The 17,000-nt window shown below is 36.0% G+C and overlaps 4 protein-coding genes across 6 annotated transcripts; 2 read left to right on the forward strand and 2 right to left on the reverse strand.

Annotated features, from left to right (window-relative positions):
• The first annotated feature begins 1,454 nt into the window (after positions 1-1,454).
• On the forward strand, positions 1,455-6,483 carry LOC105789403 (cyclin-dependent kinase F-4). 2 transcript variants are annotated; one of them, XM_012616786.2, is made up of 19 exons: positions 1,455-1,618; positions 2,236-2,490; positions 2,561-2,611; positions 2,725-3,235; positions 3,321-3,399; positions 3,502-3,570; positions 3,646-3,735; positions 3,822-3,960; positions 4,050-4,152; positions 4,248-4,300; positions 4,389-4,455; positions 4,643-4,751; positions 4,842-4,907; positions 5,045-5,113; positions 5,225-5,288; positions 5,384-5,503; positions 5,658-5,689; positions 5,808-5,877; positions 6,139-6,483. In XM_012616786.2, exons 4-19 carry the CDS (start codon positions 3,228-3,230, stop codon positions 6,342-6,344), a joined length of 1,344 nt encoding a protein of 447 aa, XP_012472240.1. In that variant the 5' UTR covers positions 1,455-1,618; positions 2,236-2,490; positions 2,561-2,611; positions 2,725-3,227; the 3' UTR covers positions 6,345-6,483. The 2 variants fall into 2 exon arrangements, with proteins under 2 accessions (XP_012472240.1, XP_052483714.1); XM_052627754.1 differs by lacking the exon at positions 4,842-4,907.
• A 1,008-nt stretch (positions 6,484-7,491) lies between these two features.
• Positions 7,492-10,162, forward strand: LOC105789406 (uncharacterized). 2 transcript variants are annotated; one of them, XM_012616791.2, is made up of 6 exons: positions 7,493-7,992; positions 8,171-8,301; positions 8,591-8,716; positions 8,817-8,944; positions 9,179-9,244; positions 9,563-10,162. In XM_012616791.2, the coding sequence occupies exons 1-6, from the start codon at positions 7,794-7,796 to the stop codon at positions 9,849-9,851; spliced, it is 939 nt and encodes a 312-aa protein (XP_012472245.1). In that variant the 5' UTR covers positions 7,493-7,793; the 3' UTR covers positions 9,852-10,162. The 2 variants fall into 2 exon arrangements, with proteins under 2 accessions (XP_012472247.1, XP_012472245.1); XM_012616793.2 differs by lacking the exon at positions 9,179-9,244 and having other exon boundaries at positions 7,492-7,992.
• Positions 10,163-11,130: 968 nt separating this feature from the next.
• On the reverse strand, positions 11,131-15,079 carry LOC105789404 (WAT1-related protein At4g19185). Its single transcript, XM_012616787.2, has 7 exons — positions 14,244-15,079; positions 13,816-13,878; positions 13,600-13,716; positions 13,193-13,478; positions 12,536-12,691; positions 11,861-12,012; positions 11,131-11,718 (listed from the first exon to the last, which is right to left on the reverse strand). The coding sequence occupies exons 1-7, from the start codon at positions 14,444-14,446 to the stop codon at positions 11,574-11,576; spliced, it is 1,122 nt and encodes a 373-aa protein (XP_012472241.1). The 5' UTR covers positions 14,447-15,079; the 3' UTR covers positions 11,131-11,573.
• Positions 15,080-15,213: 134 nt separating this feature from the next.
• On the reverse strand, positions 15,214-15,927 carry LOC105789405 (uncharacterized). The gene is made up of 2 exons (XM_052627755.1): positions 15,784-15,927; positions 15,214-15,613 (listed from the first exon to the last, which is right to left on the reverse strand). Exons 1-2 carry the CDS (start codon positions 15,901-15,903, stop codon positions 15,404-15,406), a joined length of 330 nt encoding a protein of 109 aa, XP_052483715.1. The 5' UTR covers positions 15,904-15,927; the 3' UTR covers positions 15,214-15,403.
• Positions 15,928-17,000: the final 1,073 nt, after the last annotated feature.

Here is a 17,000-nt window from a genome sequence, read left to right on the forward strand (position 1 = left end):
CATTTTGAAATATTTAATCTATATTGAATGTTATAATGAACCCGTCGAATGTTGAATGGAAGCCTTGAAAGCATAACGTTATTGTGACCCATTGATGTTAATTAAGTGGTCGCCAAAGGTCAAATCCGTGCATCTTTAAATCCTTAAATACAATTGGTTATTATTTTAAATCGTGCTTCTAAATAAAAGTGGTCTTAAATGAATGGAATACTACTATTGGAAAAGGGGGTATTCGCCAAATGGTTAACGGTCTTTCCTTTAAAAAAAGGTGGAAATGTGTGTTTTTTAATCAGGTTAATCTTTGACGCTCCATACCCGGATCCAATAAGCGAGTCGGGCGTGGGGTGTTACAAGATGGTTTAAACAAAGGGTTTGGGGCTTGTTCTTCAAAGGTATGCACTGGGTAGATGTTTGGTTGAGGAGGAAAATTGACATAAGCATGTTATGGGTGAATCCATCTTCTATAAACATCCACATAAGGGTTATAGGTCGCTTGTGGGGAACTAGCTTGACCAGCTTGTTGGGTGGAAGGATTTGTAAATGTTGTTTGGTTTTCAGGGTCGTACTCATTGGGATAAGCTATATTTGATCCATACTCACCACACCAAATTGTTGAGGGGAAGAAAATGTAGGAGGCTTGGAAGACAATTCACATAGTGGTATGCGAAGAATTGTAAAGAAGTTAAGGTGTTATTGGTCTAATTAAGAGGTTGAAAAGGATAAAGAAAAAGGATCTCTCCCCAAAGTTAGAGATAGGTATTTTTAGGTGATGGTGACCCTTTCTTAACTTGGGGTCTTAACACGCTTATGGTGCAAGTTCTATCATGATTACCATTTGAGGAGACACAATAACCTTCTTGGTGGGTAGTGATGAGATGGAGACAAGTTAAGTAAGGTCTAACGTGTAAACTATGTAAGGAAATGCACAACACTTGTCTTTGATGAAGTAGGTTAAAGGAACTCTACATATTATGCGAACGTGGTTAATGGGATCTGATCCCGGTGAATTGTTACCCTTGACAAAGTTGAAACATTTGAGATAATTGCATTGATGAGGTTGTGGTGGCAAAACCTGGTCGGTTGAGCTACTTATAACAAAGTTAATTGTCCGTAACATAATATTATGAATGATATCCATGATCTGTACATTAAAAGAAAAGTTCACGAAAACAATAACAAACTAACCAGAAATTTGGTTGGAAGTCATTTTGTTGTAGAGATATGAAAGGAAAGAAAAGGAATAGAGGTTGGACGCGTGGGAATGTTGTCCCAAATCCCAGTCAAGGAGATTCAGACACCAGAGCGTCCATCATACGAGCTCAACATAATAGAGTAGGGCGTAGCGTAGAGAAGCGGCTGGCAAACGAGCGAAATACAAGCGTTTTCTCTTCTTGGTTCACACGTGACAAGACGAGAGCAACAACTGCCCCGACCCTACCAACGTCAGTATTTAAAGAAGAATAGATATTTCCCTTCAATTCCCAAACACAAAGCTAAGCATCAAAAATACAAAAAATTGTGCTAATTTTTGCTTCTTAGGGAGACGGAGAAATAGCGAAACTCTGGATTCCACCTCTTCCCGTCCTCGGCGACGGTGCTTATGCCACTTGGTTTTAAGGTATCTCTTCTCTTCTCTTCTCTCATCCTTTTCTTTTTCTTTCTAATTCATAACTTGGATCTGATCCGACCTCATCTTCTCTCTCTCTTAAATGTCTAGGGTTAGATTAGAGTTTCTCTTTAGAATTTTTTTGCCTGTTTAATAATTAGGAACTAGTTTGGCTTCATAGATTTCAGTTTACTAGTTTATTAGGGTTTGCCCCTTTTATTTAGAAGAAATTTATTTGCATTTGTCGACCTTTCCTGAATTGATTCGTTGAATTTTTTTTCGTGATGCTCGTTTCACGGGGTTTCCTAATGGATTGCTGTTATATAGAACTGGGCATTGATTTTATCTTGATCTGATGAGTCGCTAGTGGTTTAGGTTGGTTGATTTTTGTCTTGAATTCGCTTTCTGGGATGGATATTCATTTTTTTCACTTTTTCCACATAATTGCATGAGATATGATTGAATCACTGCGTCTTATTTCATGGCAACTCGGTCCCTTTCTAGATTATTTACCAATTATACCATGATCTTGTACTATTTTACTATTCCTAATAGAGTTTATCATATTAGATTATCTGCTTCTATAAGACTCATCTTGACTCAAATTTCAATTGATGTTTTAATGTTAGATTGCACCGGGCTTGGATTTAAAAGGATTTAGTTTCCTTTTCAAGACATGGAACAAGTGTGCTTCTGGTCAAATTGCTACCTTTTCCGGATGTTTTCATTCCAAGAAGTACTTGACTGGCGGTTTATCATCCATGGAGATTTTCTCTTGGTTTCATTTGTCAATTGCACTTAGTGCCCAGTCTCTTTTTAATACCCAAAGCAGGAAGCGTAATGCAAGTTTTTTCAGCGATAGGTGTTAGATCGCACTTCTGCAAGTAAGGTATTTTGTCTTTCTCCATTTGACTGAAAATAGATAGTAAGGTTCTAAAACAATTTTCTTGGCAGTGCTTTGCTGATACAACATTTGGTCAAAGATTTTGCGAAAACACCTTCCAGGTATACACAATATATGCTTACATGATTATCTTTCCCCATATCTATTAAGTATTAACTTTTGTTCATTTTGTGACCTTTACTTTATTTTTCTATTTTCTTGTCAATTATCACAGGGCTGAGCTCTCACAGTAGACATTTAGAAGTTGCTTACTAAGCATTAGCTGGTGTAGTACTTGATTAATTTTCTATTGTTGCTCCTGATTAGTGATGTGATGGTGGTTTACCTACAAGAGTTTGTTCTTAGTATATACGTTAATTGCAATTAAGCTTCTGAATTGGGCAAAGAGCACCTTGAGCTTGGCATCCTTTATGTTGGCTGAAGCAACCATTCTGGTTGGTTCAAATCAGTATGTTTTGTGGAGCTCATGTATAACTTCTGTTGATGCATTATTTTCATCTTGAAGCTGTGGGTTTAGTACCAAACTATGCTGTGAGGCCCATCCACCTTAAAACCTCTGGTGGATTTAGTTGATCTGCTACGCATTTCTTTTCTATAATGTTCTATAGTTTGATTTAATACAAGCAATCTTCTACTGAAGATAAATGTCACATGGGTATTGTTGGTTCTCATACCTCTCTTGAATAAAGAAAGAGCTACTCTTTGTTCTGCTAGGCAATGGAGAGGTAAGTTGTTTATCCTGTGATATACTTGTCAATAATTTTTCTATGCATGATAATTTTTTTCTTATCAATATTTCAATGATATTAGGTACAAATTAATTAAGGAAGTTGGTGATGGAACATTTGGTACTGTTTGGCGAGCTATTAATAGGCTCTCTGGTGAAGTTGTGAGTATTCCTAAGATTTTATTCATTTGATTTGTGAACTTGTTTCTTCTAATATGTTGATATCGGTGTATTTTTTTCAATTAACTATTTCCTGTTCTGAAGGTTGCAATTAAGAAAATGAAGAAGAAATATTACTCATGGGAAGAGTGTGTGAATCTGAGAGAAGTTAAGGTAATATGAGTTGGATTTTCAGGTTTTGCTCTTACCCCCCCTTTCTTATACATGATTGTATGTTTCTTTTGACAGTCACTGCGGAGAATGAATCATCCCAATATTGTGAAGCTTAAGGAGGTCATTAGGGAAAATGACATTCTATACTTTGTGTTTGAATATATGGTTGGTAACCTATCTGTTTTTTACTATAACATGCTTTTAATTATTGGGAGTTAAGTTATTTTACTGAAAGCATGAAAATTTTCCAGGAATGCAACCTATACCAACTTATGAAAGACAGGGAAAAGCTTTTTTCAGAAGTTGACATTAGAAATTGGTGCTTCCAAGTCTTTCAAGGTCTTGCATACATGCACCAGCGTGGTTATTTTCATCGTGACCTAAAGCCTGGTATTGTGTTTATTCATTTTTTTAGTGAAATTCATGTTTTTGTTAATTTACTCAAGAGGAATATTCTGTAACTGCCTTTTTCTTTCCAGAGAATTTGTTGGTTACTAAAGATATAATCAAAATAGCTGATTTTGGTCTTGCTCGTGAAATAAGCTCACGTCCACCGTACACCGAGTATGTCTCAACACGCTGGTAGGTTTGATACTGAGAATTAGTGGTTTTTTCACCTTTTTTTATTTTTTATTTTTATATTCGTTCTAACTCTAAGCCTTGGGTTTCCTTTTTAGGTATCGTGCCCCTGAAGTACTTCTTCAATCATACCTATACACTTCAAAAGTTGGTGTGTTTTCTGTTTAATCAATAGAGAATCACTTAAGAAAAAAGTGGCGACAGCCCTTGTTAATTATGGTTTTTCTCCTTGGTTATAGATATGTGGGCGATGGGTGCAATCATGGCTGAGTTGTTCACCTTACATCCTCTTTTTCCTGGCACAAGGTTTGTTGTTATTTCTATCATTATTCTGTGTTTACTTACTAGTGCCTTCTCAAGACCATACATTACCATGCATTTTTGTAGGTATTAGATGGTATTCAATTATGTTTTCTATTTTGTGGCAGTAGCAGATATTTGCCTGGCTAGTCACAGGATTGCTGCTAACCCTTCATTACTATTATGTGTGCAGTGAAGCAGATGAAATTTACAAAATTTGCAGTGTAGTAGGCACTCCAACTGAAGATTCATGGCCAGATGGGCTTAATCTTGCAAGAACTATAAACTACCAGTTCCCGCAGGTATTTCTCTCTCAAATTGTTTCATATGGATTTTCTTGTGAGTGTATAGTATCTAAAATACTTTTCAACTTCTGTTATTGGACATGGAAGTTCGATGGGACACATCTGTCTGTGTTGATTCCATCAGCAAGTCATGATGCAATAAACCTTATTACAGTTGAGTGCATTCTACTGACTATTGGTTTTTATTCCTTTCCACCCTCATCCGGCTGCAGGAAGAGCTTTCTGTTATGTTTATTAATATTTGGATTGTTTGAAGGCAAATTGACATATTCTTTGCTGTTTGTTTTTAGTCTCTCTGTTCGTTGGATCCTTGCAGAAGGCCAACTGCTGCTGAGGCCCTTCAACATCCTTTCTTTCAGGTAGTTTCTTTTTGTGTGTGTTAATAATGTTTCTATTTGTTCGTTTATGAGGTCAAATGACATTTATGTTGTAGCAAGTGCTTGACCATTAGGCTTCCTTATGATGTGCAGAGTTGCCTTTATGTTCCACCCTCTCTACGTCCTAGAGCAGCTGTTTCTAGAACTCCTCCACCTGGTTTGTTCTAATATACAGCCATTTTTGTCCTTTATTCTGGAGGGGTTTTGTTATTTGGTTATTATATGGCTAATCTCTAATTTGCATGCTTGTAGTTGGGGTGAGACAAAAATTGGAGCAGCAATCAGCTAGGAGGTTTTCTGGGGTTCTACCGAATGCAGGGCTCACTGGCAATCTTTCTCTGAAGTCAAATGCATCTATGGGCACAATCACAGGTGATAGATTGTAGAATATGTACTAATGCTTAAATAGTTTACTAATGATATTTGTTATGGAGAGCTTGATCTAGTTTTTACCCTTGTCTATTGTGCTGTTTATTTCCTAGATGATCATACATAGTGGATTTCTAATTATCATTAATTATTGCAGGTGTGCAACGCAAGCTGGAGATGGTTAATCAGGTAATTTTATTTATCATGGAATGTTTCTTAGTGGTTTTGCTTCTCTAGTAGTATTTTCTGTACATTGTGTCTAAAAATGATCTTGTTTTGTTTTCCTTCTCTTAAACGTATGAATAAGAGTGATCATAAATCCTTGAAGAACACTGTGAAACAAACAAGGTATCGACCACCTGGAAGAAAGAGTCCAAGTAAGTCTTTGCTATATGAAGTTTGATTTAAAAAAAAAAAATCTGGATTCAACCATGCCATGACTATTTGTATCTGAATATTACCAGTCCATGGAGAATATGAAATATGCAACCTACATATATACTTATGTATATGTAATATAAATCAAGTTTCCTGGCTGCTGTTTACTGGATCTGGTTGTTGGATGGAAAGTTTCCAAGAGCCTGTTTTTTTATCAGTCTAGTCTTGTTTGATATTTGAAATTAGAAAATGAATTGCAGTGTCCATCGGCAAGCATAGAACTACTGTTGGAGCTTCGGATGTAGTGGAGAAGTTGGCAAATGTGACCATTGTAAATCGCAGGCAAAGGCCAGCAGCAATGAAAGCTGGGGTACAGTGGACTGCGCAATCTAAGAATGACATGTTTCTTAGACCAACCCAACAGATACAGTCTGGAGGAAGTTTTACCAGAAAAGTAGTGGGGTGAGATGGGTGGTGGCCCAGCATCTTGGTTTATTGTTATGTATGTGTAATCGGAGTCCAAATAATTTTCTTTTATGGAAATGAACGCTGTTTGAGTGCTTTCGTGGTAATATAATACTTGGTTTTCTGTTTCGGTTATGAAATAGAGACGTTTGTTCTACGCATTAGCTATTGCTTTTTGTTTTGGAACGATTATGCAATATTTCGGAATTCTAACATGATTTTAATTGTGAAAATTTTCGTATCGAGTAATCCAACCTGCTAGGCTAATTTTGTATACTGTGCAGAGGAAGACCTTGGTCTTTTGGGACGTATGTTTGGTCAAATATTATTTTGTATTGAATACAAGATGTAATACAAGGTGTAAGTTACAGGTTATTTATGATTCTGAGCGAGTAAAATTGCCTTTTGTATTAATTATAATTTAAAATCAAAATTTTGTTTCCCTGCCTCGTAAGTCTTAACCTTGAAAACCAAAATCTCTAGGCTCTTGCTGTTAACGTAGCTCTAGACTTTCTTAAATACTATATGGATATTAGATTCAAACACCTATGATAAAAGATTAAGGGAAATTATTTGTTTATATATGATTTTTTCTGAGACGAAGATCACATTTTCGTTCACCATCCTCTATGCAGATTTCCAAGATTACTCATCAATTCGATGAACACGAACTCGGAACACCATCAAGTGTTATACTGAGAATTTTGAGGCGTTATACTGATATCACAAGTCTTCAAATTCAATGGGTACAAGTTAGCTAATCCGTAAATATCAGGCAAGGTTTTTTCATGCCAGATTTTTAATATAACTTACCAACTAACTTTATGACATCTTATTCATTTTTAAGTCAATTAAACATTTTTAACCTTGCTATGTTTTCAAACATTTAAGGATTAAAACGTTACTTTACAAAGTAGAGGGATTAAAATGAACTTCTCAACATAATAGAGGGATTTTTGTGACACTTTAATGAATTCGAACACAACTCATTATGGTTTTAAAAACTTTAATTTAATCAATTTTATTTTAGTATAATTTTTATAAAAATATTTATTATAAAATTATTTTTTACCGGTTGTGTCATGAATTATATTATTTAAGAGTTGGATTGAGTTAATATGATGTTGCTATTTTTCTTATGATCCAACAAATATTTGGACTTTTTTCCTTTTATAATTTCATATAACAAAAATATATAGAAGTTTCAAATCTCTAGCTAGATCTGTTTTCGTTTTTTCTCTTCAAAATCCGCCGGTCGGCTTAAATTTTTTTATTTTAAAAGAAAAAAAAAAACTCTCTAAAAACGCTAGGATCCCTAGCGCAGCGTGCTCTCTTTATTTTTCTCAGTTCTGACTCTACAAAAGTCTCCGATCACCGGATAAATGGTCCCGGTGACCGGTCCACTTACAGGAAAACCGTCTAGCTTCTGTTAATTTGCGCTTTTGAGTGTATGGATTCTCAAGAACTCCCCGATAATGGTAACAAGGGTTTTCGCTACATGTTACTTCGAATCGCTTTTGCCCTTCTCTTCCCCATCTTCGCTGTCTTTTCCTTATCATTCTTAGTCGGACTTCTTGCCATTTTCATGGGGGAACTCTCAATTTCGAATCCCATCTCCATCCCCACACAGTGCAAGATAGTCTCTAGCAGTATGCTTCTCTCGGTTTCTCTTTACTAATCAAAACTTCGACTTCTCTTTGTATCATATTTTGATTATTTTTTCAAAATTGATATTTATTTCTTATCGATTACTATGTTTTTTTCGGTTATATCGAGGTAATGCAAGCTTGCCTCTTTTGCTATTTTTTTTTTCTTATTTTAAATCAGGTGTGGATATTAGGTCATCGAAGGTTTGCGAGCTTGGATTATTGAATTATAAAGCAAAGCATGTGTTTTATCCTTTCGAAAGGAGCAAATTTAGATGCCGTTATGATTATTACTGGACCTCAGTGTTCAAGGTAACATTATATCTAATTTAAGTCATTAGCTCAACTGTTTTTTTTTTTTGGTTGCAAAATATGGGTGTTCTTGATTGTGGCAAAATTTCATCTTGATTATTTTGCCATTATTATATAATATTTGCTTTCTACTTGAATATTTTCCTAAGAATGGTATATTGATTGGTTTTGGGATTTGCCAAATCTTGTAATTTAGCTGTATTACTGAAAAGATTTGTGAAAGAGGAAGGCATCAATATTAGGCACTCTAAAATATCTCTATTTTTATACTATTGCGTAACGATTGCAGGTGGAGTACAGAGACCACTCTTTGGGTCAGACGCAACTTGCCTTTACAGAGGCACCGAATGAAGCTCTTCCGCTTAGTTGCAGACCTAACTTTGGTGCTGCTTGGTTGACCAAAGATAAGTTTAAGGTAGCTTTTTCAAGTTCCGGTTGTTCCTTATGATCATGTGCAGACCAGATTTTTTAAGTGCAATTTTATGTAAATCTATCTAATCAGTCCCCTCTTTCAGGTTAATGAAACCTACGACTGCTGGTATATATTAGGTATTTCCACAGTAAAGTTGTATGATGATGGTTTTTTCAGTTGCCAAGCAAAACATCCATCCTCAATTGAAATGATAAAGCGATATTTAATAATGTGAGTTTACTACTTAGTTTCATTTACATTTTATTTTATATAGTTGCAGGAAGTTGTTTTCGGTAGCTGCTTCTTAACAATGTGCTTTTCTGGTCGTTAAATTGTTTGGTTGGGATGAACTAGATTTGCATTTTGGTCCACCTTTATTTTGAACTTGAGTTTCTAGTTAGTTTTTTACCCTTGGGATCACATGATGAGTGCAGAGCTGAAGTTATTACACTGTTTTGGATGTAGTGCATATTCTGGGACAAACAGCAGCAGAGCTCTTTCTGAAGTTTGGGGGAGAGAAATTCTAATAAGGTAATGGATTCTGGTAAAAATGAAAAAGGTGAGAGAGAAAGAGAGGGTAGCGGGTGGACTTGTGAAAATTGAATGAAGATGGGATAATTTCTCTAGATTTAGACTGCAGTTGATATTTTGCTGAGAATGATGCAAAAGTTTTTATGCCTTAATTTTCATCATTAAGTTAATGTGCAGTAATCTTATCTGTTAATTACTTTTGCTGATCATGGTTGCAGAATATTTGAGTAGGAGATATTGTGAACTTCTCTGTTTTGATGTCTTGGTGAGTTAATGCTGCTTTCCTCTGTTTAATTATTGTTGTTTTGATGGCATCAGATCCACCAAGATTTTGCGGTCTTGGTTTTTGGGTGAGGGGAGAGCTAGATATTGGAGGTGGGAAACAATAGCAGGTGTCATCACTGGTTTTTCAACATCTATAATCACTATCAGCTTCGTTAGAATCCTACAGCATATGAAGTCTTTATTTCCTGAAGCCATTAACACAGCCCCTATCAAGCGTGTTTGTTTTCTTGTAGTGTACTTTTCGGTTATATGTTGGTTGGCATCACAATACTGGAAGAGGTTGAATATCCCATTGATTAGAGTCTATAAGTACTACTACTAGGCGGCAGTTGGTTTGTTTTTTTTACTAGTGCAAGTTGCCCCTGGGTACATAGTATGTATGATGTTGCTTTATATAGTGGAGATGTATGCTTGAGTTGAGTGGGTGAACAAGCAAGAAGCAGAGAGAAAGAGTGGTATACAGATGATTTATTGTATAAAAAAGATGTATTCTGATGTATAATATTTGTTTGCCTGCAGTAGTAGGTAGGAATTTAGTGTACCTGAGAGATTCAACTCAGTAGTTCACAGTGCATGTTCTGTATGGAACAGGATTATGATTTATGAACAGAATCACTTTTGTTTTTTTGTTTACCTGCTGTAGTAGTTAAGAATTTTTCTTTTTCTTCTTTGGGTAAGTTACCAACATAGATGCTTCTTTGTGTAATGTACAACGTGAATGTGAAGTGCGTTTGTTTAATGAAGAAAAAGAAACGAGCAGCGGAATTAGCACCATCATCATCATGCAGTGCAAACTTGTCCATCTCTGCTTTGTTCTGCTCCTCTTCATTTCAATTTATGTACAACGTGAATGTGAAGTGCGTTTGTTTAATCAAGAAAAAGAAAAGAGCAGCGGAATTAGCACCATCATCATCATGCAATGCAAACTTGTCCATCTCTGCTTTGTTCTGCTCTTCTTCAATTCAACTAAATTCGGTAAAGCTATTGTTCAGACAATAATTAGAAACGTATCAACACAAACTAAGCTATTGGTTGTGGTTTTTGTCATCCTTTTAGATTATTACACTAATTGCTTCCTTATATCGTGAAAATCAAGCTGCATTTCATATTGCCTACAATCTCGTATTTCACCAACGTACCAATCATATCGAAGGTGGTTTTCTACGTCTTTCTTCTGTTGGCTGATATCTTTACTAAACCTCTTTATGGTCCTGCTTTTCAAACATTTGTAGCCACATCTTGCGGGGGAATATTACGGTTTAATAGTTAGTTGTTTGCTGATATTTTGCTTGTATAAATATTTTGAGCTGCAACGCTTCTTTTCTCAAAATAACAATAACTAAACAAGTGAACACCATACGTTAGCAACAGCCTTGTCGTAAACGTATAAAAATACATACGCACGGCGTCAGTCTCATTTATTCAATCATCTTTCCTACTTATATTACCACCTCCACTTGATATTGTTGCTCAACTTGTCCATCTCACAGTTCCCTAACACTTGATATTAAGTGAATTATATGATGTCGATTTAATCATAAAATGTTAATAAGGATAAGATCATTGTTGTTGTTCTCTTGGAATCAGGTGGAATGAATATGAGCAAAATACACTACACCTAACATAACGTCAAATCTCACTCTAATACTAAGAAGAAGAATGTCCCAACGAATTATTAATCCAATTATAAAAAAGTGGTGTGAAACAATAAATCCTCTGAAATCCCACGCTCTCTAAATCAAATTTAAATATATATCAACGAAAGAAAAAGTGAGTAATACATTCCTAAAATCTAATTTCACGCCCATTAAAACTAAACGTATTTAATCAATCAATCAATCTCTTTCTCTATTATATGTACGTACTGAAAATTTTTCCCCTATGACGGCAAGCCTTGCCGTGTGACACCATTTGAAGTTGATCTTTGTAAATAGTAATAATGATAATACCTGTGGCCTGCTGTGGCTGCGGGAGGGAATGCATCTCCACTGAATTTGATTATTGTGATGAAGCAGATGAGATGGCCCCAACCAAAGTTGTTAATTTATGCATTTTTGTTGATCACAGTTTCAAAGGACCCAACCCCCTCCGGAGTGTGCCTTCCATTTTCTCTTTCTCTGTATCTATAGGAATAGGATGCCCAGGTGACCATGTATAGACCAGCAATTATTAGAAATCCCCCAATTACACTGTTGTTGCCATAATATGCAAAACAAAACCAAAACCAAATAAGTTCACCTCAGCCTTTGGAGCAACACAAACTACTTTTAGTGCAACAGATTAGATTGTAGTGGAAGCCTCAAGCCTGGTAGCAACAGAAATAAAACCAACCTTCCCAAATAAATTGGACTTCCAAGGAAAATTCTTGACAGAAAGGCTGATGCTGCAGGTTGAAGTGGATTATAGAGAGCAACTAAAGCAGGCCCGAAGATCTTGTTCGACCATGTCAGCAGTCCATAGTTTAGAGCAGATGCAACAAATCCCTGCATTACCCTTCATCTCAGTTTCAGCTTTAACTATTAGGTAGCTTAGCTATGTTTTATACTCATTATAACCCAGTCAATCAGGGACAACATATTATTGTTACTTCTGTGAATGTTATACCAAGCCTTTAATAATCGTTTTCCCAGCATCATTCAGAGGTCCAAGTTACAGACCCCACGGACAGCACCAATTCTTTGTATGATTGGTACTTTCTTATTGAAATCTGTCTACCCTACTACTCTCTGCAAGAAATCATGCACTTCCCTTTACATGGGAAGAGCCTCACCAGTTGCTATTTATGATAACTTTTCTTACACTTCTCTTATTCTTCTGTCCCTATAGTTTGGCCTTGGTCATTAAACTAGCATCTCAAGCAGTGTCCCCAAAGGTTTAAAAATGTGCATCCTCATCAAATACCATTTCAAACATCCTGATAAAGCCATCACATTGATAATGGCTAAGAAATTAACTTCCAAAACTTATTTAAGATTTGCAATGACATAACATCAACGACAAACTTACAGCATACAAGACTGCAAAAAGCTCAGACTGTGTTAGACTCCAGTCTGTTGATTCATTCGTCATAATCAATGCTGTTGCTACTATCAATACAGCACCAAAACAATAGGATAACGCGGTGACAGAAATGTTGGCAGGATACTTGGCCAAAATTGGAGCCTGGAATGGAAGTGTTAAAAAGTATTAATTACAACGAAATATACAAGCAAAGTTCAATCTATAATATAGTTGCAAAATGATGAAATAAGTGAGCACTGTTTTCCATGAAATTTAATATAGTTTTCATCGATGAAATTCTACAAGATTCATTCCCATCACTACTTGTGACAACCACTAAGAAAATAGTAGATGTTGCATATTTCGTGCTTTCCAACCAAATACAGGCATAAAGGACCAAAGAGAGCTGCTCAAAAATATGGTTAAAACATGCATCGCAAAGCCTTGTAATGGACCTGAAGGCATTTCCAAAGCTGAAATTGAAACCCATACGAAATGCTTCGTAAAAAGTGTTGGCTATAAACAAGACAAATCTAATTATATAATCTTTTCTTTGGGGGGTGGAGGTGGTAGGATCCTATATAAGATTAGTTAATAGGAGTGATAAAAAAAGAAGAGAAAATAATAAATAAGTATCCGTATATCAGCCATGCAATGGCCTACCTGAATGACCAGGAAAGCAGCCATGCACATACAGTTCCCAATCAAGCATAAAACTCCAACATGCCAATGTTCAAGCCCAAATGCGAGGAGACTAGAAATAAGCCATCCAGCACCTTCTGGTTGACTCCTGGCACTGATGTCATTTTGATCAGCAAAGTCTGCATCCATCTGTCCAAGCAAGGCTGGACCACGAAACAGAACCATTAATATTGCACCAGAAGCACAGATTAGGGTACCTCCAACCTTGGCTTGACCTTCAATGCTTAGCCAAGTCACTCTTTCTGTACTGCATGTAGATTTTCAAATAAATTATGGCAAAAAGTAATAGAGACATTAAAATATATAAATGAACCAAAAAAAAAAAGATTCTTTTTTAGAAGAAAAAGTATAGTGCATAATGCCATTACCCCATCATTACAGCCAAGAGAAAGGCAAAGACTGGAACCGAAGGCTGTATGGCAGCAGCATAAGTTGGATTCGTAAGGCTTAGACCAATGAGAAATAAAAGCTGGTTGGCGAAAATCCTTTTCCAGTTAACCAAAAGCCGGATAAGTTGGGTGGCAGGAAGTTTTTAGAGGCGGAATTTATTAGATATTATATTGCCAGAGAGAAGCAATACTCACCCAGTTAACCCAAGAAAGAAGAAAGACAGGAGGAGGCGTTTGGTCATAGGAGGTCGAATACTTCTACCGGAAAGTGAAACATCATCATCCACAAGTTATATTTTCAATCCAAGCGTTCAGAAAACCAAATTGTGAGTACATATCATATGATCAACAGAGATGCCAGATTGAGAATTGACTAAAAATTACAGGAATTAGTTGGACGAGTCAGCAAACAAGCAAACTACGGTTATCAATTCAGTTGTTGATACATGTAGATAATTTTAATGAGATGAGAACAGGTCGATTAGTAAGATCAATCACGATACCAGGTCAGTTTCATCTCTGTGAGAAACGGATGCAAAAAGGAGAAAAGAAAATGGCCCATTTTATCTAAAATGGTAGCGGAGAAGAAGCAGAGTTAAATACAGAAAAAAAAAGGGTCATACTTTTCATGAACATAGGCGATGGGGGCAAGAAGAGAGAGAGCAAGAACATCGCGGAAGGCGCAGAAGACAAGCTGGTTGACACCAACATTGAGGGCTACTTTGGTAATTACGTGATAGCCTCCATGCATGAGCTGCACCAACGCCATGGAGGCATGAGCTTTCCAAGCTTCTCCATGGGACGCTCCTCCATTCATTACAGACATCTTCTTCCTTCCGAATCCACATTAGACAGCAGAAATAATGATAACATATAAATGAGAATTTTGGGTGATTTTTGGTTATGGGAACGAAAACAGGGGCGAAGTGAATGGGCTAAGGGGGTAGGCTCTTGAGTCTCATATTAAAATTTTCGTTCCCATTACCAAAAATCATATTATTTAATAGGACAACTTACATGGTTACTGAAATATTACCCGCTTTATATTTTAATCATTAAAAAAATTGAAAATAAAATTTTAATCACAGTTATTTGAGGTGAGCATATTTCTATTAATCTAATAATAGTTCAACATTTATCAAATAATAAATTTTAATTTTGAAATTTTTGTAAAAATGATAAATTTTTATAGAATAAGACACAATTGAAATAAAAAAAAAAAATGTAAGAAGAATTTACAGAATGAACTATTGTGATTTGATTTGAGCGAATGGCAAGAGGCAGTTAAGTGCAGCAAGTCCGAGAAACACAGCCTGAGATCCAACTTCTGAAAAGCTCACTTTTATGTTTGTTGTGGCATGGAAGATAGAGGATTTAGGCGGAGGCAGGGATCCCGGCTCCTCTGCTTGCTTGCAGTGATTGAGCTTCTCTTCCAAACAGTTGTTTTGAGAATTCATTGCTTGGAATTGGAAGAAATGTTAAGCGAAGGAGAAATTAGGAAACTACCCATCCACCAAGCTATATATATTTCCGTTGTCTATAACTAATCAACTACTTTAGTGTCATCCAACCTCTTCAAACAATCAGATAAGATACTTTTCAAATATGTTTTATTATATCTATAGTCTACAAATAATACATCCCAATGCATACATCAGTACGTGTAGTAACAAACAAGCAGGAACCACTCCTTGTTTCTAACATATATCTTACATACATAGCTTTGCCTAACTATCCTCTTTACTGAATGAAACAGAAGAGAAGAGAAGAGAAGGATCAAGTCTCATGTAGAGCCATTAAGCTTAGATAGCAAAAATAGGCAACCGGACGATAGTAGGACAGAAGCTGAGAAGCAAAGCAAATCCAGTGTAGAGTGTATTACAGCCTTCTTGCACTTGTCAAAAAATCCTATCAGAAGAAGCATCACTATTACATGCCCAAGTTTGGTTTTCAGTTCACTCACTGATTTTATTTCCAACCATCTTGGTCGTTCCTGGTACAAATGAAATTATATTCACAAGCTACTACATGAATGTGATAACTTCGAATTTTCCACAAGTGTTTTTCTTTCTTCCACCAATTAATTAAATCTCACAATCAAGTAGTATAAAAGATCCTCATGACCAAAACTAGGAAGATAAAAGAAAAAAAAATTTGACTGACCTTTAAAGCAAACAATCCAAAGAGATTTGATGTTGATGTGGCCTTTTCCTTCGATTGTGTTTTTGCAATATCAAGGTTGCAAACAAAGAGCTCATAAAGACCCATTCCAAACACCAGCATTACTGTTCCCACTAGATAGATATCTGGAAGAACAATACAGTGGCAATTAGTGGCCTCATCTCAATAGGATCTAACTACAAGCATCAATCTGGGTTTAGAAACAATAAACCGCATACCTGTATTTTGACATTACAACACTAAACAGAACAAGTTTACTACATCAGATGCATAACCTACTTAAGAGCACAGCTTCTATGCAACTACTGAATAATTCTAATACACTAAGCTCATTTTTATATACATAAAGATAAAGACTTTCAACACCTTTGCTGTAGATTCTAATACTCAGCAAAGCAGCAATTTACCTAATAATTTAAGTCTAAATGGTTTAGAATCATCAAGGGTTTGTAACTGGTCGTAAGCATCACATTGAAAACCAACCAAAAGTCGTGGTTATCTTTGAAACTTGGAAACCTAGCTAGATAGCCAGTCAAAATATTGTGAAATTGAGAAGGAAAAGATAGAAATCAGAGTCGCTGCTAGTTACAAGGATCTCCATATCTGCCTTGAGAGATGATTAATTGGACAAAGTGTAACATGGTAAAGCATGAGGCAACAAAGGACACAATTCTAGGGTCATCACTTTGAATTAACAAGAATAAAACCATCTATGCAGGCTCAAAAGCACAAGAGGAGTTTACTTCAAGGTGGAAAACTTTGTTTAAGCTGGAGGCTGAGCATCTAGACTTTAATGCTCAGTAGCCTTAAAGTATAATAATCTTGCTCAAGTTATCAACTAACCATGCAGCTGGACACAAAATTATAAAGCCATCCCACCTCGTGAAGAAGAAAAGATAGAGCACTCTAATCAATCATTCAGAAAGGAGTAAAAAGACCATCAATCAGAATTAAAGAATAGAATCGCAGTTTCAAAATTATGCACAAAAAACAGGTTTTCCTCTAGGGTATAGTACTTGCGATTTGGGATATTGTCCCCCAGCTTCACCAAACAGGATCAGCAGAAAGGAAAGTTTTAAATGCAAACAAACTGAAAATTCATGTGTTTGTCTAACTAAGTATAACTTTTCTTCAACCTGAACGTTCTCATAATACCTATAAAAGCAAATAAGTAGAAGCAGCAAGAATAGGCTTGATAG

Source organism: Gossypium raimondii, chromosome 2, assembly GCF_025698545.1.
Source record: "Gossypium raimondii isolate GPD5lz chromosome 2, ASM2569854v1, whole genome shotgun sequence".
Taxonomy (NCBI): Eukaryota; Viridiplantae; Streptophyta; class Magnoliopsida; order Malvales; family Malvaceae; genus Gossypium; species Gossypium raimondii.

Coding starts and splice junctions, on each gene's coding strand:
- LOC105789403 (XM_012616786.2), top strand. Junction 3,571..3,645: donor TGAATCTGAGAGAAGTTAAG/GTAATATGAGTT, acceptor TTCTTTTGACAG/TCACTGCGGAGAATGAATCA. Junction 4,301..4,388: donor CCTATACACTTCAAAAGTTG/GTGTGTTTTCTG, acceptor CCTTGGTTATAG/ATATGTGGGCGATGGGTGCA.
- LOC105789406 (XM_012616791.2), top strand. CDS start 7,794: ATGGATTCTCAAGAACTCCCCGATAATGGTAACAAGGGTTTTCGCTAC. Junction 7,993..8,170: donor GTGCAAGATAGTCTCTAGCA/GTATGCTTCTCT, acceptor ATTTTAAATCAG/GTGTGGATATTAGGTCATCG. Junction 8,717..8,816: donor TGACCAAAGATAAGTTTAAG/GTAGCTTTTTCA, acceptor CCCCTCTTTCAG/GTTAATGAAACCTACGACTG.
- LOC105789404 (XM_012616787.2), bottom strand. CDS start 14,446: ATGTCTGTAATGAATGGAGGAGCGTCCCATGGAGAAGCTTGGAAAGCT. Junction 13,879..14,243: donor ATCGCCTATGTTCATGAAAA/GTATGACCCTTT, acceptor ACTTTCCGGTAG/AAGTATTCGACCTCCTATGA. Junction 13,479..13,599: donor CTCTTGGCTGTAATGATGGG/GTAATGGCATTA, acceptor ATCTACATGCAG/TACAGAAAGAGTGACTTGGC.
- LOC105789405 (XM_052627755.1), bottom strand. CDS start 15,903: ATGCTGGTGTTTGGAATGGGTCTTTATGAGCTCTTTGTTTGCAACCTT. Junction 15,614..15,783: donor TTGGATTGTTTGCTTTAAAG/GTCAGTCAAATT, acceptor CATTTGTACCAG/GAACGACCAAGATGGTTGGA.